Here is a 22,777-nt window from a genome sequence, read left to right as displayed (position 1 = left end):
CAATGAACGGCGCCGAAAAGGCACCGGCTCAGCCCCCGACGAGGCAGCCACCTGCACCGAGGGCCGAGAGGGGCCCAGGGAAGCGTCCCGAGTCCCGGCCTCCGCCCGCGGCACTGCCCGTGCTGGGGAGGAAAGCCGTTGATGCTGGAGAGGCATCGGCTCGGCCTCTGGGAAGACAGCCGCCTGTCCAGAAGACTGAGAGGGACTGGGGGGCGAGCCCTGATTCCCGGTGACCTCCTGCGACACCGCAGGGAACCCCGCGGGGCTTTGCGGCGAGGCCGGGATGCCATGGGCCGAGGAGGGGAACCCCGAAGGGCCGCACCTCGACGGCACAACACCTGAAGCCGAATGCATCAGCGCCGGGGGCGAAGCAGTCCGCAGAAGGCCCAGCGCACGGCGAGGAATCTAGGGACATCGCAGGAAGAGGAGGAGGGCTCAAAGAAGCCTGCAGAGCCATAGCATAGGCTTGCATCTGGGTCCTCGTCGCCCCGACGCCGGGAAACGGCGGATAGGGTGGCGATGGGCGAGGGCGCACATCCCGGGAGGGACTGGCGCCCTCTGGCGAAGGAGGACAAGGCCTCGGCGGCAAACTGCAAGACTTACCTGCAGGCGAACGACGCCCATGGGGCCTTGGCGAAGGACGATGCCGCAGCCGGAAACGGCGGCCCTTGGACCCATCCAAGGTAGGAGACGGATGCTGCGACGACACCGACCTGGACAAGCGGGCCGACAGCAACTTCATACGGTGCTCTCGCCGGGACTTCGGTTTCAGATGCTGGCAAGCCTCACAGTCCGTAGAGTCATGGTGCTTGCCCAAGCACAACATGCAAAGAGTGTGAGAGTCCGTCGCCGACATCTGACGTGCACAAGAAGTGCACGTCTTGAAGCCCGAAGGCATGGTACACTGTTCCCAACTCAAGGCGCTGAGAGGCCCGAAAACAGGAAAAGGAGCACACTCCGGATCCGTGTTGGAAATGACGTCAGAGTGCCGGGGTGGGACTTATATGACCTCGATGACGTCATGTCCGAGGACGTCAGGGCGGGGATAATTCTACGTTAAGGAATCTGCGGCTAGTAGTCTCTATCAGATATGGGATGCCTATAAGGCATTTATCAGAGGTAGAATCATTCGTTTCTCAGCTGAATTCAACCAGGAATTTAAAGAAAGATTTAAGTCATTGGAAGCTGGAATTCTCAGAGCCTCTCTCAATCAAGTAGCCAATCAAGATAATGCAGATCTGAGGGAGGAAAGCCCAGAGGTACTCACTAAGCGGCAAGATATAACAGAGTATCTTGACAGTATTTCTAGAAGAAGATGGGAAGTCAGTAAACTGGCTAATTATGAATATGGGGAGGGTTCTGGGAAACTCCTGGGCTGGAAATTTCATGTCAATCAAACTAGAAACTTAAGGAGATTTTTAATACAGAAACAGGGGAGATAATCTCAGATAGGGCCAATATGGAAAAAGCTTTTAAGTATTCTTTCAAAAGCTGTATACTGAAGACCTAGTGGTCCCAGATTTGCAAATAAATTATTTGGATAAAGCATCCTTATGGCATCTATCCGGAGAACAGGCCCAACAGTTAAATAGGAAGATTACACTACTAGAAAGAAAAAAAACACAATAAAAAAAAATCTAAAATAAGGTAGTGCCGCAGGGTTAGATGTCATCCGCAACGAGTTTTACATCGCTCTTAATGAGACACTTGCCCCCGTTATGGAGAAATTATTCGATAGTATTTTCTCTAACAACTCTCCAATTCCCAGTTCCTGGAATGAGGCAGCGGTTACTTTGATTTTGAAACCCAATAAAGATTTTTTTTAAAAGAGCCCGAAATGCATTGGTAACAATAAATAGAAGTTCACAGTCTGCCATCAATCATTGATGATTGTCTTTGAAACCACATGAAATCATATTTTCCATTAAGAATTTATGAAGAATAAATTCAAGTTTTGCAACTAACTTGATTTAATGAGTTGAAATGGATTACTCCTTTATTGCATACAAAGCAGTGCATTGGGGGGATGCCACTCTTGGGGTGGCGCTTACGTCATTACGAACTCCACAGTACCATAATGGCTTTACTGAATTCTTGGAAGTTGGGTATCTCGGCATAATAAACCCACACTGATGCCAGTGTGTGATTTATTATACAACACACTCAGAGGGCATCTTAGAGATGCCCCCTGAAAAACGACAAGCCTCTGGTGGGTTCTTTGACTGGTAAAAACAAGCCTGCTACCACGAGACATGTTTCTGGACCCCTGGGGTGGGAGCCTTTCCTGGGCGGAGAGGAGCACACCTCCCCTAGGCCAGGAAGAGCCATCTGTGGTAGGGGAGCTTCAAAGGCCTTGCTGCCTTTGTAATGTGACCCCCAGCCTCTCCTGCTATCAGGAGCAGGCCCCCTTCCTGTCTCCCCTCCTTTTCGGCGGGAAGACAGGTGGGAAAAATTAGAGCAGCCCAGAAGGTGTGTTCACCTCTGCTGTGGGGGAGGCGAGGTGAAGGCCACTCTTCAGTGCCCGCCATCTTGCAGATGGCAGGCACTCTCCAATCAGGATTAGGGATTATGGCCACTCCCCCATGTGGGGTGACCACACCAAGGGTGTAGTCACACTAAGGTCAGTAGCCCTTTGGCTACTGACCTCGAGACCCATAAAATGACACCTAAATACAGTATTTATGGGGAAGCCCTGAACCAAGAAGGCAGATTCCCGCAACCTAAGAAGGACGAAAGAAGACGCCCAGCAGAGGAGACTGCAGAGAAGAACTGACTTGGCCCCAACCCTACCGGCCCGTCTGCAGTTTCCAGATCCTGCGCCAAAAGTCGCCTTATCCTGCAGCCAGCGACCTCCACAACCCTGGAGGGACTGATTGCCTTCAACAAAGACCGGATCTACTGTGAACAGCAGCTCTGTTCAAAAGAAACTCCCAAGACAGAATCAGAGCCTGCTGACGACAAAGAAACCCAACACCTGGAACCAGCACTGCACCCAAAGCCTGCAGCCCAAATCTGGGTGTCCCACCGATCCCAGTGAGGTCGCTCCGGAGTCCGAGATCACCCTGGGTTGACCCCTCTAGGACTCCCCAACGTCGCCTGTAGCCTCTGCATGGAGACCCTCCCCCCCCCCCAACTGCGAGTGGCCCGGTAAGGTGAATCTGACCTCAAAAAACACCCCTGCATCCAGCACCCTGCGCCCTGGAGAAGAGAACCAAAGGTGCACCTACGTCCCAGAGTCCTCCAACTTACCTGCCCAGCTGTTGGTTCCTCCAGGAAGTCTTCCTGGACCAAGCCTGCAGCTAAAATCCCAAACCAGCAACTCCCAATGAAAACAACAGGGCACCCGACACCAAAACAGCACCCTGCACCCAGCCACCCCTGCGGGTTCACCTTGTGTGCTAACTCGGATCCCCCATTGCCCTGAACCTAACACCAGGAGCTTTGCTCCCACAACTTTGTGGCTTGCTCGTGAGCAGCCACCAACCGGAGGCCACCTATCCCCCATTGGATAACACTGGGCTTCAGCACTCTGCACCAGGCCGCCCTAGTGCCCCTGACGGTGTTCTGAGAGTGCATCCTGGACCCTGGGGGAACCCTGGTTCTAACCCCAGAATACTAACTCCCACTAATAAGTGCCTACCTGCAAACTGTTAGCTTCATTTCCTTCCATAGGATTGCATTGACTGCTTTTCCTTGAAAATTCTTCAAAGTATGGAGTTAGTTTGTATGAAACATTAAAAAACTGCAAATGTACTAAAAGTGAACAACTTACATTTTATCTAAAAAGTAGCGTGCACAGTAATCTCTACAGTAACTAAAAGGAATATGCTACTTACCAGTATGCATCTGTTCGAGGCATGTAGAGCTGCAGATCTACACACTTTTGCATAGATCGCCATCTGGTGTTGGGCCCGGATGTTTGCAGTTTGTTTTTCCTCTTGGAAAGTCTTTGGAAGTCACGAGGTCGGTGACTCCTCCTTTGGATCGTATTGCGCATGGGCTTCAGCTCCATCCTCAGATTGTTTTTCGCCAGCAGGGAAAGATGGAGCATAGTAACAACAGTGAAGAAACCCATGTGTGTTGTATCTAAATAAGATCGACTGGAACAGATACAGGTAGCCGGGGAGGCGGGTGGACGTGTGTAGATCTGCAGCTCTACATGCTAAGAACAGATGCATACTGGTAAGTAGCATATTCCGTTCGAGGCATATGAGCTGCAGATTACATACTTTTACATAGACTATATAGCAGTTCCCAACCTTAGCGGCGACCACCGGTATCTGTTGCAGTGGTTTGAAATAGTGTTTTTAGTACAGCCTGGCCCACACTAGCTTGTTGCTTGGTTTGCACATCTACACAATAGTGTTTATTGAAAGTGTGCGGTGTTGACCATGTAGCTGCTTTGCAGATATCATCTAGTGGGATGTTCCCTAGAAAAGCCATGGAAGCCCCTATCTTCCGTGTAGAATGGGCTTTAGGGGGAACAGAAAGCGTTCGTTTTGCTTTGTGGTAGCAAATCTGGATGCATTTTACAATCCACCTAGCTATCCCTGATTTTGAGATGGGGTTGTCCTTGTGTGGTGGAGAGAAAGAGACAAACAGTTATTTGGTCTTTCTGAAAGGTTGTGTTCTTTGGATATAGTAAAGTAAGGCTCGTTTGACATCTAGTGTGTGCAGAGCCCTTTCTGCAACGGTCTGAGGTTGCGAGAAAAATACTGGTAATTCTACAGATTGGTTTAGGTGAAAAGGGGAAATGATTTTAGGTAGGAATTTTGGGTTGGTACGGAGAACAACCTTGTTCTGGTGCATTTGAAGAAAAGGTTCTTGTATGGTAAGTGCTTGTATCTCACTGACCCTTCTAAGGGAAGTGATGGCTACGAGGAAAGCGGTTTTCCATGTGAGGAATTGCAGTTCGCATTTATGCAAAGGTTCGAAGGGAGGCCCCATCAGCCTTTTGAGCACAATATTTAAGTTCCACACAGGTGAGGGTGGTACTCTGGGGGGAATTATTCTTTTTAGGCCTTCCATGAAGGCTTTAATGGCAGGAACACTGAAAAGTGATAGGTGCTGCCTGTTTTGTAAGTAAGCTGCAATTGCTGAGAGGAGTAGCCGAATGGAGGTATAGGCTAGATTACACCTTTGTAGGTGGAGTAAGTAGCATATGATGTGTTGTATAGACACGTCTAGAGGATTGATTGTGTTGTTATGGCAATAAACAACAAATCTTTTCCACTTGGCAGCGTAGCAGGCTCTAGTGGTAGGGCGTCTAGCTTCCCTGATGACGTTCATACAGTCAGGGGGAAGGTTTAGGTACCCGAATTCTAAGATTTCAGGAGCCAGATCGCAAGGTTGAGCTGCGCTGGGTCCGGGTGCCTGATCTCTCCATGGTTCTGGGTTAGGAGGCATGGTGAGAGGTGTAGCTTTTGGTGTGGTACTACCGAGAGTTCCAGCAGCTTGGTGTACCACGGTTGTCTGGCCCACGTTGGAGCTACTAGGATCAGTGTGAGGGAGTGCTGTTGTAGCTTTCGCATAACTAATGGAATGAGTGGGAGAGGCGGAAAAGCGTACGCAAATTTGCCTGACCAGTTCATCCATATCGCATTTCCTTTGGACAATGGGTGTGGGTATCTGGCGGCGAAGCGTGGGCATTTTGTGTTTTCGTGGGTGGCGAAGAGGTCTATCTGTGGATGCCCCCACATTTGAAAGAACGGATGAAGAACCTGTGGGTGAAGTTCCCACTCGTGGATCTGTTGTGTCTGTCTGCTGAGCAGATCTGCCACGGTGTTTTGGACTCCTGGGACATGTTGAGCTAGGAGCAAGATTTTGTGGGGAATTGCCCATCTCCATATGCTTTGTGCTAATTGAGAGAGCTGTGGAGAGTGTGTGCCGCCTTGTTTTTGAATATAATACATGGCCGTCATGTTGTCTGTGCGAATGAGGACTGCCTTGCCTGAAATCCGTGGTTGAAAGGATTTCAGGGCTAGAAAGATTGCTAGTAACTCCAGATGGTTGATATGGAGTAACTTTTGTTGCGGCGTCCATGTGCCCTGCACTGTGAGGTGTAATAGATGAGCTCCCCAGCCGGAGAGCGATGCGTCCATTGTTAGTATTATTTGGGGAACCGGGTCCAGGAACGGTCGACCTTTGGGAAGGTTTGTGGTATTCCACCACTGCAGAGAGCGATGGGTGCGACCGTCTACCAACACCAGATCTGTCAGTTGCCCCTGGGCCTGGTTCCATTGGCGCGCTAAGCACTCTTGGAGTGGACGCATCTGGAGTCTTGCGTGAGGCACTATGAAAATGCAAGAGGCCTTCATACCTATCAGTTGCATAAACACTTGTGCTGGAAGGGAGTGTTGAAGTACGAATTTTTGTCGCAAAGCCTGAATGCTTGCAATCCTGGCCGGATTGGGGTAGGCTATTGCTTTTGAGGTGTCTATGGTGGCACCGAGGTATTGTTTTATGTGGGATGTGTTAGCTGGGACTTTTGGTGGTTCTCCGTGAAGCCTAGTTGGTGAAGTAGTTGGATTGTGGTGGCGGTGTGGTGTACACATTGGTTGTATGAAGTGTCTTTTATCAGCCAATCGTCCAAGTATGGGAAGACGTGAATGTGCTGTCTTCTGAGGTGTGCTGCCACCACTGCTAGGCACTTGGTGAATACCCGTGGTGCTGTTGTGACTCCGAACGGGAGTACTTCGAATTGGTAGTGTTGTCCGTCCACTACAAATCTGAGGTACTTTCTGTGAGCATGATGTACTGGAATGTGGTGAGAAAGTCGTTCTGGGAGAGGAGCGGAAATACCTGCTGAAGCGTTACCATGTGAAAATGGTCTGAGTGTATGTGTGTGATTAGGGGCCGGAGATCTAGAATAGGTCGTAGAGTCTCGTCCCTTTTTGGTATTAGAAAATATAGGGAGTAAACCCCCAAATTTTGTTGATTGACAGGAACATGTTCTATTGCCTGTTTCTGTAAGAGGGAGATTACCTCCTGCTTTAGCAATGTGGAATGTTCTTGTGACATTGGGCGTAGCCTGGGTGGAATGTTTGGGGGGGTAGATGGTAATTCTAGGCAGTATCCTGACTGAATTATTTGGGTCACCCATTTGTCTGGGGTGATGGTCTCCCAGACATGAAGGAAATTTGTGAGTCTGCCCCCGAATTGAGTGGAATGGTCTGGGGGGAGCGGGGGGAAGTCATTGGGTAGTAGGTGTGGCAGAACGGGCGTTGTTTGTTTTGCCTCTGTTCTTGTTGTTGTTACCCCTGTAGCCGCCTCTTTGGTAACCTTTTGTAAAGGTGGTCTGAGTAGGGGACTTGTACGATGTGGACGCTGTGTCTGAGGAGTAGCCTCTGGATGCACTCCGAAAGGATGAGCGGCAAAAGGAGCGTCTGGGCGGGTGAGACTGTAAGGCCCCCATGGATTTTGCTGAATCCGTGTCCTTTTTCATCTTTTCTAAGGCCTCATCCACCTTTGGCCCGAATAGATGTTCCTGGTCAAAGGGATGGTTAAGGATAGAGGCTTGTACTTCTGGTTTAAACCCAGATACTCTTAACCGAGCATGACGACGGAGAAGGACGCTGGTGTTAATGGCCCTGGAGGCTGTGTCTGCTGCGTCTAGGGCACAACGTATAGAGGTGTTTGTGATTGTTTTACCCTCTTGAATCAACTCGTTGGCTTTACTTTTATACTTTTATATTTTGCATGTTGCATTATGCTCTCTAATGCGTCATAATGAGCCCTGTCATATCTGGCCAGCAGTGCCTGAGTGTTTGCTATACGCCATATGTTGGCGGCCTGGGATGCTGTGCGTTTGCCTGAAGCATCTAGCAATTTTGATTCCTTGTCAGGTGGTGGTGCATCGCCTGACGCTTGTGAGTTTGCCCTTTTACGTGCCGTAGAGACCACTAAGGAATCTAGTGGCGCTGGTCTTCTGATGTAAGAGGGATCTGAGGGAGCAGGTTTGTACTTCTTTTCGATACGTGGGTTAAGAACCTGGCTCTCACTGGGTCTTTAAAAACTTCTGCCGCATGCTTTAACACCCATTTGAGCATGGGCAGTATAGAGGTGGACCGCTGTGTAGTATTGAATGTGTCTAGGAGGAAATCTTCCTCCACAGGGTCATTATGCATGTCCACCCCATGATAATGTGCTGCTCTTTGCAGAAGATGGTTAAACCCTAGTGAATCTTCAGGTGGAGATGGTCTAGAGGGGTAAATATCGTCTTGTGGGACGTTGGGGATATCTGGTATATGGTAATCTTCCCATGGATCTGGAGATCCTGTAGGGGTGGGGTCTTGTGGTACATCCCCTGTATCATAATATGGGTCCCCATAATCATCCTCGTCTGGAGATGGAGTAGGAGAACGATGAGGTGGGGGTGGAGAGGGTGGAGGTGGGGAAGGAGGAGGAGGTGGAGGAGGAGGGGAAGGTATTCTGAATGGAGAGGTAGCAGAGTCCTTCCTCTTTGGAGGTGGAGGCGGAGCAGGCTTCTCCAAATGTCTCTTCTTAGTAGAGAGCGTCAAATGTCCAGTTTTTGGATCCTTGGTAAGAGTCTTTTGCAAGGGATCCGGTGTAAATAACTCTGGTGAGGTAATTTGGTGCGTCGGCGCCGAAGGCGTCAGGGCCGATGATTTTTTAGGTTTTTCCGTGCCGGTTTGATGTTTAGAACCCGGCTTGGGACCCTCTGGTCTCTTGGTCGGCGCCGAGATGTGCTTCGGCTTGGAAGTGTCGGTGCCGATGGCCTTGTGTGGTTTGGTCGACACCGAAGAGGACGTCGGTGCCGAAGAGGTGGGTTTCGAACCCGAGGGCTTCGGTGCGGAGCTCGGTGTCGAGGTGGAGGCCGTCTTCTTTTTCAGTGCCGAAGTGTATTTCTCGGCACCGCTGGCAGGCTGGCGCGAGCCCGAACCGCCGGAAGGCTTACTTGGCTTCTTCACCGGGCCCGAAGGTGGGGTGTGTGAAGCAGTGTCTCTGGTCTTGCCTAGGCCCGAAGGCGAAGGCGTGACCGAAGCCTTTTTGGGTGTCGGCACGGGTGTGGAGGGGGTAGATTGGTACTCACGACCCTCTGCGCCAGTGTGATGTCCTCCACATCTAACTCGTCGGCCTCGGAAGCGCTGACGAGGTCCTCTACGGTACGATGATGTTCCAGATCGTCGATGTCGTCTCCGAAGATGTCGACTGGAATGGACGTCGAGGAGTGTGCCATGTTCCTTCTGGCTCTTCGGTCCCGAATAGTCTTTTTGGATCAGAAAGACTTACAGGTCGGACAGTCTCGAGTCTTGTGTTCCGGGGAGAGGCAAAGGTTGCATACCTCATGAAGATCGGTGTGGGGAAATTTGGACCCACATTGAGGGCACTTTTTGAATGGAGTTCTTTCCATGAGCCGGGACCGGAGCCTGGGTAGGCCCGAAGGCCGCCGTTGACGACTGGAACCGAAGATTTGTGTCGATGAGAAGGCGCGTTGATTGAAGAGATCATGATCGAAACAATACAGCGATTGGGGTGAGGATTGCGCGTCGATCGTCGAACTGGAAGCTGTTCGGAACCAGAGCGCGAAGATCACATCCGAGCCCGATGGCGGAAAAAAGCAATCTGAGGATGGAGCCGAAGCCCATGCGCAATACGATCCAAAGGAGGAGTCACCGACCTCGTGACTTCCAAAGACTTTCCAAGAGGAAAAACAAACTGCAAACATCCGGGCCCAACACCAGATGGCGATCTATGCAAAAGTGTGTAATCTGCAGCTCATATGCCTCGAACAGTTATTTCAAACGGTTGACTTACCTGTAATTCAACCAATTGCATTTCGAACCTGCATTCAAATGTAAAACACTGCATAAGATTTTGCAAAGTATTATTTCACTTACCTGCACCAGGCCTGGCTTGGTTCAAGAAATAAAATAACTAAATAATATTTTTGATACAAACAAATTGGTCTGAGTTCAGTCTTAGTGTGTGACATAATTTCTTGCCTGAGTGTGCACAACAAATGCTCAACACTACCCTCTGATATAGCCTTACTGCTCGCCCACACTACCACAAATAGAGAGTGAGGTGCTGTCGACTTTTACCTCTACCTACTTTTGGGGTTCCACTGGACTCTGTGCACACTATACCTCATTTGGTATAGTATATACAGAGCCAGCTTCCTACAGCCCCATAGAAAACAAAATGACTTATCGGCCCATAACGATGCAGGATAAGGGCCAAGATCCAACCCAACAAGGTAGAACCACCTAGGGTAGTATTAAATTTGACCTAGTACGAAACCAACCCAACTACATTATACCGCTTCAATAAGCCCAGTGACATCAAAACTGAGCTAGAGAGGATGCACAGGAAAGGGCAGCATAGGGCAGGATACTGTTTGATCCTGAGACTTCTCAAAGAAGAGATTCTTGGAGGTAGCAAAACCCCCAACTCAATGCACAAACACCCCCGGCTCCTCATCCATCTGTGGAACAGAGGTGTCCTTTAGCGTTTATGGGGCAGTCTTCCTTAACGAGTGGTCCCCCGACATGGAGTTCTTGTGTAGGGCCACCCAGCTTGAGGATTGGAAGGGGAATTAGTCACGGGGAGGGTTGAATGAAAGAATGAACACCCCATTAGGAAATCTGTGACACCGAGGTGGGTAGATACATTTGGCTAGAAGTGAAGAAGCAACCCCTAACTGTACAGAAACTTGCACTGTTTTTCTTATATTTCAGAGGTATAGGAACGCTTCCAATGGGCACGAATGCTAACTGCGGCACAATCATGCACATTCCGGATATGTAATGGGGCACCTCCACGGTGATGGCTTTCTTCTGGCAGTGTGGAGAGTTTCCATATAATCAGCTTGTCTCTGGATGGTGCTGACTCTTTTCCCTGGTCAATATACACACCGGACCATGGTCATTCCTGGAGAAGAACTTTTGGACTTACACCAGCACTCGTTAAGGAAGAAGACAATCTTGCAGCACCATGCTCGCGAGAAGAGAACTGCAGACTATTTTGTCTGGGCTTGGTTCAAGGACATTCCCAAAGAATTCAGACTGTTTACGGATACATAAATTTCGGCAGAAGGGTCAATGCCCTTCTTCACCCTGCAGACAAAAGTCAATGCCCGCTGGTTACAAATAACCAGGTGAGAAATGCTTAAAATTATGAACAGCACCGAGCTCGGCCTTAATTCAATCAATGAAAAACTGTGAGCAATCTGCCTTAAGGTAAGGCACCATCGATATGTATTGGACTTGATGACCCCGATGGAGAGAAGGGTGTGTGCTAAGATCGGTACGGCCTGCTGCACCCTCATTCCAGGGAATTATGCAGATAATGGGACATTGACACTTGCCATCTAAGCACTGCACCACTTACAGAGAGACATGCGTGAGCAGGAGTAGTTTTCAAATTGGTTTGCCTGGCTCCCCCAGTGGATGTCCGGTTTGTGCAAATTGCTGCTGCCAGTTTTCATTGAGTGCCTATTCATATGCGGGTCTGTACAGTTGGGGATTACCTGCAGTAAAAATGCTGTCCTCAAAATGGGAAAAATGCAAGTAACTAGGAAGGCAGTAATTGTCGAAAACGATCATAATAAGCAACAGATCCCCAACAAAGTACCAGTCAAAAGGTATGAGTTAGATAGTGTTATTGACAAATCAACTAGGGGGATGTGAACATGAAAAACGTCAATGCTAGTATGAAAAACAATACATTCATGTATGAGAACGAATTGCATCTTTATTACTGAATTCACCAGTTGTGGACTCCACATCAACCCCAACTCGCAAATACATAGGCAGGCAGGCTTTGAGACATAGGCCCGAGGTCCTTGACTGATAAGTCACAGGTGGGGTGGCACGTAGCCGGCAGACAAATGAACAGGAAAGCCTAGATCAATCCCACAGATAGGCGCAGCTACACTACAGTGGTCCAGGGAGATTGGCCCTAATAAAGCACACATGGCTGGAGGGGTATGTGCACTCCCAAAACACCATCAAGTCAGATGCCACAAGAGTCAGAAACACCATAAAGTCAGACGTCATATGAGTCAGGAACACATAGCCAATCAGGACACAAAGCACGCGGTGATCCCGTGCTCCCCATGCCGGACATCTGGACATAATTTCCAATGGCCACACTGTGTCCATGAGGCCCATCTGTACTTTACATTAGACAATTCATTTAGGCAGCAGCTTACATTCTTTACCATACCTGGACCTACAGAAATACTATATTGTCTACAATGAACTGTATAAAAGTCCTCAGACCCTGTAACTGCTCTCCCAGGCCACTCTGTGTAATTAAACAAAATGTTCCTGCTTTGCCGAATGCCTCTTGTCTCTTGTTTTTTTTCAAGGTTTTCATGTTCAAGCAACACACGTACAATGGCATAATAAAGGAGGTTTTATTTTCAAAAAAGTCCTAACATTTTATATCACATAATCTTGAAGAGTTAACAAATAGACTATTTAATTTTATGTAGATCTTTTTGGTAATTCGAATGTAAAATACATGGATTGATTAAAAGAGTTTAGAGCAAACAATTGAAAACATGAAAATATTTCTTACTTACAAACAAATGCACATTCTATTTGATGTTTTTTTTTTGAAGACTGCATTCACCACTAAAACAATGTCTAATTTTATTCAATTATATACAAAAAAAATCAAAGGTAAGATTTAGTTTTTCACACACTATAATGTTTTAGACACGTCATCTCTGCCGCATCTTCTGATAAGTAGAGCCATTCTCACTGTAAACTTCACATCTTTTAGCTTTGGTCAATAAACAAATGCAATTCTTTAGTAACGGCCTCCAAAATTGGCAGCGTGCAGTTGTAAGAATTTAGAACATTTTATCTTCAATTGGGCCAGCCTCTGCTCAGTTAGCCCCCAGGGCAATGCAGATCTGGAGCCTTTCCTGATCCCCACCTTTCTAGCCTTCCCCAACTGACCAAAATCATCCACACAACTTTGCTTCACAATTCCAGCACCCAACTGGAGGTAAGAAGCCTGGGACGGGAGAAAGAGAGGAGGTTGAAAGAGAACTAAAGTAAGACTACGGGAAGGGAAGTTTTATGGAGAACCGGGGCTGGCAGTCTGCAAGGAAAAAAAGATTTAAAAAAATTTTTTTTTTAGTAGGCCAGCCTCGTGTGCCCCGCTGAATAAAGGTGCCATGGGCCTAGGTTCAGCCCACCAATACCCAAGGGCGGCCCTTGCGGTCCCAGCGCATTATCTCACTCAAACATCGTCTTCTTAGGGAATGCGATTTCGTATTTTTCAAACATAATTGGCTGACCTGAGTATGTCCGTTCTATTTTAGTTTTAAACGCAATGAATCCGGAAACACTAGGTTAACTCCTAACCCATTCAAGAGACACAAAAACATCCCTCGAACAAGCAGCATATTTAATTGCTGTAACCAACTCGTGGACTACACCTGAGATTCGAAAACTGTGTGCAGTGAAGCTCGACATAGCACATGGAAATAAAACATATTGATTCAAGATAACCAGATAGACAGATTATTGCTCGAATATCAGTTTAGCAACATGTGTATTTCTGTGAGTCACTATATTACTTCAATAAAGTAGCCAAACACTACAGAATGTTTGTGGCACGTGGAAGAGTTGATAGATTTAGATCAGCTTGCAGGCTGGGCAATAATGAATTGAACAGCATGTATTTTCTGTGATTTGGAACAACTATGAATTAGAAATCAATGCTCGATAATTATCATCGATTAAGGTTTAACATACGTACGGAAAGGTATTGCGTGGAAATTTTACTAATGCTTAAGCTACTATAAAATATATATATTTTTTTTTTTAAGAGAATTGGGGCGAGAACGAACATTTCGGTCAGCAAGTGAATGAAAGGCAATTTTCCTGCTGCTAAAACCACCCAACATCACAATGTGGTGCAATACTGCACCACAATTTTGGAAGTGCAATATAAAATCAGAGGCTGCTGTTTCGGCTTGACCAGAAATGGTCTTCTCCCTAACCTATTTCTTTTCTATCCCACAATAAAACTGATTTTCCTGGTTCTTTATTAACTATAAATCAATGCTGCTTTCCAGCTGTTTGTACAATGTGCAGGAAGCAATCCTGCGTCAACATTTCAAGTTTATCCTTCAAGTCCCAAATTTCTCCACAAATGCATGGGAAGTGGTATTATAGCAAACATGATGGAATTAATGTTGAAGGACTGTGTCACCCTCTTCCTTATTTCTCCCACTCAATATCCACTTTTTCTTCTTCTTTAAATGAGCAGTTCACCAAGGATAGGAACAGTCGATAATTAAGGTTTCCCGAACGATAATGCATGAACATTCAATTTCATCTGACCTTAAAAAAACTTACATGAAAAGGTGTAGACATGTGTATGACTAAAACCACTGAATAAAAAAAACTTCTTTAAACTTGTGCAACCCTTTTTTAAGAAACAACAAAACCTTGGTATTTACAAGAATTGAAATTCCGGGTTTTATCTTTAAATTAGCATGTTGTAAGCCACATCAGTTTTCTGATCTATAGTTTTTTCCTTTTTTTCATTTTCTTTAGTTTCTTTTTACTGTACAACTCTTCAAAAGTGAAGTAATGATCCTCAACTTCATGCTCGTAATCGGGCTCATGTGCCAAACCTGAACAAAAAGAGAAAAATAAATGATTAGGTAACGTCCGTATACACTGAACTGTGTTTCACAAGCGAGAGTCGATGATCATTGAAATAAATGTGAAACATTACTGAAGCCTGTAGATATTCTATAAAGTTTGACGTGCTCTGCACATACGGCTATGAATTGGTTGGCGTTGGAATTACAAGATTGTTTTTCTCTGACATTAAACATTTGCCGAGGGACATGTGTTGTCTGAACCCCGATCTCAACGGAACATCCACAACACATAAAGACCCTTATCGCAAGAACACTCCTGGGGTTTGCTTTTCACCTCTTGTTCCGAATGGAAATGTCTGTGTTGATAAAACAGCGTAGGGCAGAGAAACTTAGTTTAAGGGAAATTACACGTGTTCTTTCCAATATATTTCAATTTAACACGTAGGGCCCACCGACCTCTGGGTTTGCAGGTGCTCATACAAAATGTAAACGTTCATTTTTACACTACTATACCGAAAACTTTTCTGGCCGGAATGGTACCTACCTCACATTGCATGAAGAAACAGCACGATTCACAACAGATTTTTTTTTTTAGTTTGAAGTAAATGTGTTGAGCAGTTTGGGAGATCTTAATCAATACAATTTCTAACCCAGCAAAATCCAGCATATGTGAGCCCTTGGCGTGAAGATATTTGAAGATTCAATTTTAAAATAGGAAAAAAAGAATCTGATTGATGCACGTGACAAACGTGCACTAATCGGCGGACATGCACGATTCCGAACGGCTAAGGGAGAGGCAGAGAGTTTCTACTTTCAGTCATTGGGCTCTTGCTTTGATCCTCGGGGCAAAAAATCGACTAGGTCTTTCATTCGTGGACATGCCGAACCGGGCTGACGATCCCGAAATAATTTCTGTTTGCAATCACCGCCTGTTCATGAAATTAACGATCGTCTCATTGCAATAACCGTACTCTACTGTGGTCCACAGAGGTTTCCAAAAATCAAGTGAAAAACTCAAATTAAAGGATGTTTACACAGAGAGTTAGAACTTAAAACCTCTGCAATTGGCCAGTTATGGTTAGGTCTCCACTGGAACCATAATGCACCGTTGCTCAAACTACAATGGAAACAACCATTAGCAAAGCGATGCCACCCCTTTTTTTTTTAACTCATGCAGTAGACATTAAAAGTGTATATGAAAAGTAAAATTGCTACCATCTGAAGGCGGCATGCAAATGCTTGCACAAAAAACTAAAACTAAAAAATGAACTAACAAAAAAAAAAAAAGAAGAAATTATAGCTAAAATAAAAGTGGAGAAGGCCTACAAGCCCTGCCACTGAAATAAAATGACTTCCCTTGCACACGTGCAAGAGCAAATTGTCATTGCTCAAAGTGAATAGAGCCAATGGCTGAAGAGGGCTTACCTATTGCCCCCTGCTGTGGTGGAAGGAAGCGAAGTGTTGACACTTAAACAGACCAATGGATGAAGAAGGATGACCAAAAGCCCTTCTATGTATTTTTATTATGCTATTTTTCAAATACCTGAGACTGGCGAGAAAGCTAAAACTTTCCCTTGGCTAGACCAATGTATGAAAAGGTCTCACTGAAAGCCCCCCGTTTACGGATACAAGTCATTTGTAAAGATTTATTTAGGGAAAAACAAAAGGCCTTAGCCAATGCCAGACCTAAACAAGATGCTTTGTTACGATGCCTAGTTGATTCACCAAGCAGTGTTTTGTGCTTGATTAACAAATGTTTGCCACATTTTTGAGAAACATTAAATTAACCTCTTGTAGTAAGGACTCCCTTAATACGTACATACATTGTTAAGTTAGCATAACCACGTCAGAAGTTAGAAAGCCATCTTGCTGCTTTTGCACACGACACTGCGTTCACATGTTATTGCTTAAACGAACTGCTGACTCGAGTTTTGCCTCACACGAGAGCAATCTGTTGTTACCATCCCGAGCTCTGCGAAGCGACCTTGGTCTGCACACGATGTGACAAACAGTCTGAGTTGTTAGACAATGCATGTTTTCCACTCTAGGTTGATCGACCCACTATTTAGTCATAACACACGAGCAGCTGCACATACCTGAAAGTTGGTGCTTTTAATATCACGGACATCATGTTTATTATTCAGACCGAAGACGAGCCTTCCTGCGAGAAGACTCCTGATGCTCCTGTGATGTGATTTCACTAAGCTGATCTTTGAGGTATGGGGTCCCCTATTCAAGCCTAAGAGACCTTCTGTTAGTCTAATAATAATATTAGCGTCTTAATAAAGGGAAGGTGGTAGTATCCACTGTCATTATAACATGATCACCCCTTTTATATTCTATGGAATTGTAACTATGTTGATGGTTTTGATTTTAATCATTTGTCTGCTTGTATTAGCCAAAGTACTGCATATTAGGACACGTGGTCTATAAAAATAAACTCTTTATTTTCACCGTGTCTCTGTTGATTCTTGTTGTGGACTGATGTGAGAATAATATACGAACAGGTATTTCCAATTCCCACCATTCCTGAGTATGTACTGAGTCGCGTGTTCTGGGTTGTCTTTTCATTGGGACCGCCGAGCTAAATCTCGGATAACGAATGGGACACTTATGCTAGCCGGATACTGGGTTCTGGGTTCTGCGGTGAGTTTCTGGTACACCACAACTCACTGAGGTCCTGGGGTTCTACGCATAGTTCTGTGTATAAGCAGAATCCCTGCAACATGGCGCACCTAACGTTTGGTCTATGAGTTGAAACGCCTTAGTAGTGCTCGCGTTTGTCCACAACACCCTCATTCTTGTTTCCGGATAACAAGTCTGACGGATTTAAACCTACCTAGGTCTATTGATATAGGTTCTTTCAAGCTTGATAATTAAAAAGGTTAGTTAACCCTTGTGCTACTGATAGTTTCACGTGTGTGTTGTCCTAATGTCGGTGGATATTGCGGCGCATAGCCGTGCAGCTCTGAAACGTCATTTGACGCAGTATGGGGTACCGGACACTGGTATGAACGTCATCTTTGTAGTGGGAACCGATGCGGCTCATCCCTATGAGTTGTTCTACTCTTGGGTGACGATTCCAGCGGTGGGGGATGATGACACCTTTCATTCTTACACTGCCGCTGCAGTGCCGGCGAACTATACGCCGTATAGGACACAGGAAATACCAATATCTGCTTGGCAGCACCATATTTGGTTTAATGGCGCCCTTCCCCATGTGGTTATACCGCCGAGAATGGGCCCTTTATCAATTGCAGGGGCCACTTGGCCGGTACTAGCCGGATTTACGCCTCATCCCCGTTACCTCACGGTGACGGTGGCTGAGTTGCGTGTACTACACACTGCCCTCATTAAGGTATATAGGGCGTTAGTGCAGTATGTGTCGCGCAATATGCAGGCGGGGGCACCTGCTGTTGCGGGACAGCCTACTGATCATCACGCGGTGGTCATTAGTCCTGTTATGGTTAATTCTGTTATGGGCAAGCGCCCCCAAACTAGGGATGATTTCCCCTTTTGGCTTGCTGAAAAATTTGACCAAATAGAAGCGGTTTACCCGAATACTACTCCTGTGGAGAAACACAGGATCCTCACCATTAGTTTGCCTAAGGACCTGGTCCCCCACATTGATGATTGTGCAAATTGGGGCAAGGTCTTTGCAGCGACGTACGCGCAGTGCTTTGGCACTCCGTCTATGTTGCAGCTGCCCTCCGTTATCAAAAGAGTTCAAGAGAACCATGGTGCGGAGTCTGCGATAGAGTTAGGGATGCGGCTCCTCGGGCAATTTGACCTGGTGGCTACCATGATAATTGGTAACCTGAAGGGTGATGCTTTGCATTTCCAGGTTCGTAATGAACTGAAACGAGTTCCTGAGGAGGACAAACCGCAGGAATTTGCGAAAATAATCGCAGAGGCATATCGGGATTTGGGTCGTAGCTCTTTAGGAGTTAAGCCTGTAATAAAGAATCTCGATCTCAAACAGCAGGGTAAGGCAGAAACGTCTGGTAAGGACGAACGGCCCTTTTTCCCAAAACAAAAATGGCAGGTTAAACAACAGGGAAAGCAGCAGCAACAGAAACAGGGCTCTCGGCCTGCCTCTCCCGTACAGTCTAGTAGTGAACGCACTTATGATCTGCGCGATCGTGCTGCTATAAAGTCTCCTGATAGATTTCAGGTTTCTGAACAGCGCTCTCCTCGTTCTTCACAGGAAACATCGGCTACACAGTCCGGTGGCGGAGGCGGTGGCAAAGGTCGGGGTGTTCCACAACAGCGTGACCAGCCCCGACAGACTGAGGGTAAAGGCAAGCAGGACGAATTTGCACGACAAAGACCCCCGTTTCAGAAGAAGAAAGTGGCGGCTCTGACGGCAAGGTATGCCTCAGATAGTGCGGACACAGCTTCGGAACCGGACATGGGCGCTGACGCTCCTGGACAGCGCAGCGGAAATTACCATAGTCCGTCAAGCTCTGCGTCCATTTCTGGCGGTGACAGCAACTGATATATCGGTTACTGTTGAAACAGCTGACACCAGAGTGGCTCCCCCTGACAGACTTTATGAAATAGTCTTATTAATAGAGGGTGACATACAACGTACCATAAAAGGGATTTTTTGGGATAATCTGACCACCACCTATGATATCCTCCTAGCGGAGGCAGATTGGCCCCCAGCTTTCATTTTAGAGGCTCCTAGAGGGGAGGAAGTAATCCTCCCGTCCTTTGCGCACACAGTGCCTAAGGACCAAGCTGAAGTGTATGCTGAGGAGTGGGCGCTTGCGCTTGCGCCGGCGGTGTATCGTACTCAGGTGGGATGGGACAGATTGTCCCCCTGCCATGAGATTCCATTGCGGTCTATGCCCCAGCCTCAACCTCAATATCCTATGCGTCGTGAAGCGAGACCCCACGTCGCGGCAATCCTTGAACAATTGGAATATCAGGGTGTTATTGAAACATGTGTGTCCCCTATGAATAACCCTTTATTCACTGTAACGAAGCCTGACGGCTCGTACCGTTTAGTTTTGGATTACCGGCACCTAAACTCCCATTGCCGGACCTGCGGGGTACAAAATACACATAGCTCGGCTTTGGTCGACAGTCTCGTGCGTAAAAGATTTAAAACGACACTTGACATTTCCAATGGCTTTTTTAGCCACAACCTGTCCACACTGAGTAGCCAGTGGACAGCGTTTACTTCAGGCGGAAAACAAAAACAGTTTACAAGATTAGCCATGGGTTACAAAAATAGCCCTGGCGTCTTTTCTGCTCGCGTGGTTTCTCTCTTAGAAAGAATAGACCCCGAAGCATACTCCTATGTTGACGATATCTATCTTACGGATGATGAGCTGATGCCGCATCTGTCTCGGGTTTACAATATTATCGTGAGTTTTGCTGACTATGGCTACAAATTCAATTTTGCGAAGTCTCACATCGCAGAATATACGGTGTTGTTTTTGGGCTACGAGCTCAACAATGAAGGTAAGGGGTTAGCCCCCCACTTTCTGGAAAAGTGTGCACGCTTAAGTGCTCCTACGACACTGAAGAAATTACAATCTCTGCTGGGTTTTCTGAATTTCGGCCGTACGTACATTCCTGATTATGCCCAGCGTATCAAGCCGCTTTACGCCTTGGTACAGCCTTCGTTTTCGAAATCTAGCTGGCAGCTAGAACACTCTGCTATTTTACAGTCTTTACAGGCTGACCTTCTTGCTTCACAATACTTGCTGACACGTGATAACCGCACTAACCTGGTAATAAGAATAGTACCAGGCGCCGTGGGGTTCACGTATTTGACGTTTAATGAGGGCGACACAGTCCCCATTGCGTACAAATCCCACTTGTACACCTCTGCTGAATTACGTTTTTCCACGGTCGAAAAAGTTCTGACTGCTGTGCAGATGGCGATCCTCAAGGAACGCGCACTGTCGCATGGGAAACAGATTCTGGTTGTAACTCCATATCCTGCTTTAGAGGCAGTGACTAAAGCAAGTGTACCCAATTCTAAAGCTTTGCATCCACGGTGGATACAATGGGCCACAACACTGACGTCGCCAGACGTCACTTACATCTTTGATGCCTCATTACAGACTCAAGAGTACTTGCAGTATGAATTCGTTCATCCGGCACCTCTGTCTTTGCGCCCGCTCGAGGAATACCATTGTGTCATATACACTGACGGGTCTGCGCAACCCGCAATCGGATCGAAGCACGCTTATTCAGCGGCTTGCGCAATTGTCGTGGGTACATTCGTAAATGGTGAATTCCAATCTGATGCAGTGCATACGCAGTCATTGGGTGATTGTACCGTGCAATTGGCGGAGCTCCGGGCTCTGGTGCTTGCACTGGAGTTTGCTGATCCCCGAGTCACTACTCTTATAGTGAGTGACTCCTTCTACTGTGTCCAGTCCTACAATGACAATTTGCACTTCTGGTCTCAGAATGATTACCGCGACACTAAAGGTAGCACAATTAAGCATAAAACGCTTTGGGTTCGAGTGGCAGACTTTAAAGAACGTCTCCCTCTCGTGAGTGTTATTCACACTCTGGGTCACCAACGACTTGGTGTCCATGCTGTCGGCAACAGCTTAGCTGACGAGGCAGCGAAAACAGCAGTGGCTACATACTTAGTGGCAGCAGTTACAAGATCCAAAAGTAAGATTGATGATGACATCTTGGCAGCTATAGCTGCTACAGAGAAGGGAGGAGATTACTCGAAGGGTTTTCCCTCTCGGTATATTTATCATTTAAGTCCTGATAACGTCCCATTAGTGAGGATTAACGACGTTGGTGATAGAATTATTCCCAACGCGGACTGCAGACCAGCACTGATCTTGGCTGCGCACGAGGGGTTGGCGTCATCCCACGCCGGTGTGTCGACTACAATATCTCTGCTACAACAACGTTACTGGTGGTTTGGTTTATATAAACAAGCGCGCGCTTATGTTCTTGATTGTGACATTTGCCAACAGATTAAACCTTCTACTGTTGCGCGCCCACCACAGACACAGCTGTACATCTCTAATAAGCCATTTGGTTGTGTTTATTTAGATCACTGCGGTCCTTTTTCTTCTGATACTGCGTACAAGTACATCTTGGTTGCAGTGGATTCGTGCACACGTTTTCTATGGGTATGGCCGCAAAGGAGTGCTGACTCGCGGACTGTCATCAGGTATTTGCGTGTCTTTGTGGGAACTTTTGCGTGTGGTACCTTCCATTCTGACCAGGGCCCTGCGTTCGCCTCTAAGGCTTACAAGGAGGCTATGAAAAATTTGGGGGTCCTGATCAAATTTTCGTCTCCCTACCGACCTGAGGGTAATAGTGTGGTGGAGCGAATGAACCGTGACTTAAAGCAATCGTTGACAGCACGTGTTTTAGGCAGAGGCCGGAACTGGCTAGCCCATTTGTATAACGTCCAACGTGCACTAAATAATCTCCCTAGAAGGTCTCTGGGTGGGCGGACCCCGTACATGATGCTCTTCGGAATCAGAATGTTTGTTCCAGACCTTGATGGTCTAGACATTGCGGCGTCGACCGCACCCTTTGACGTAGATGATCACTGTGCTGTTTTGCAGACTCTACAAGAAGCCAGAGACTCTCTTTCGAAAGAACATTTTCCCTCCACATCTGAAGCTGAGGTTTAGATTCCGGTAGTCGGCTGGCTACCCCGAGTTGGTGATCTGGTCCGTGAGAAGGTGGAGAACAAGAAGGAGTTCGGCCCCTCTTATCGTGCACCAGTTCCAGTGCTTGGAGTGCAGGGTACAAGAACAGTCATTTTACCTCCACTTCCTGGTCGCAAAGAAAACAGGTACATCTCTATTGACAATGTCAAACTTCAGCGAGTGGCCGATACTTCTTAGTATGACTCCGGCAGTTTCATGCCAGACAATGCAAAGAAATTCGATGATGGTTCCTGCTTCTACCACCTTGTCTGATGTTGCAATCGAGATGCATTCAGTTACTGATCCCTTGCTGATACCACCGGCTGGTGGTTTGTCCGATGAGACGGAGTATGCTTATCCTACACGTGGACCTTCGCCTGTTTTACAATCTACAGCACTTGGCCAGTCCCGTTTTTCCTTTGACACTAACTCTTTGCCCTCAACTCCCCCATCAAACATTGCTGTTTTTGTGAGCTGGTTTAAGAAACATTTTTTGATAGCTCCTTGGACATACATCTGGTTGATGCTT

The 22,777-nt window shown here is 46.9% G+C and overlaps 1 protein-coding gene across 3 annotated transcripts in view; it reads right to left on the bottom strand.

Moving 5' to 3' along the window:
• Nucleotides 1-12,363: 12,363 nt before the first annotated feature.
• Nucleotides 12,364-22,777, bottom strand: part of TRANK1 (tetratricopeptide repeat and ankyrin repeat containing 1) — a 1,100,402-nt gene continuing 1,089,988 nt past the window's right edge. For all 3 annotated transcript variants that reach the window (XM_085607558.1, XM_085607559.1, XM_085607557.1), the window contains one exon: nucleotides 12,364-14,623. In XM_085607558.1, the coding sequence (XP_085463684.1) occupies nucleotides 14,511-14,623 (113 nt within the window). In that variant the 3' untranslated portion in view covers nucleotides 12,364-14,510. The remainder of the gene's footprint in view (nucleotides 14,624-22,777) is intronic.

The sequence above is a fragment of the Triturus cristatus genome, chromosome 5_2 (genome assembly GCF_964204655.1).
Source record: "Triturus cristatus chromosome 5_2, aTriCri1.1, whole genome shotgun sequence".
Classification (NCBI taxonomy): Eukaryota; Metazoa; Chordata; class Amphibia; order Caudata; family Salamandridae; genus Triturus; species Triturus cristatus.
The sequence above is the reverse complement of the archived record's forward strand: the minus strand, read 5'-3'. Positions and strand labels throughout refer to the sequence as shown.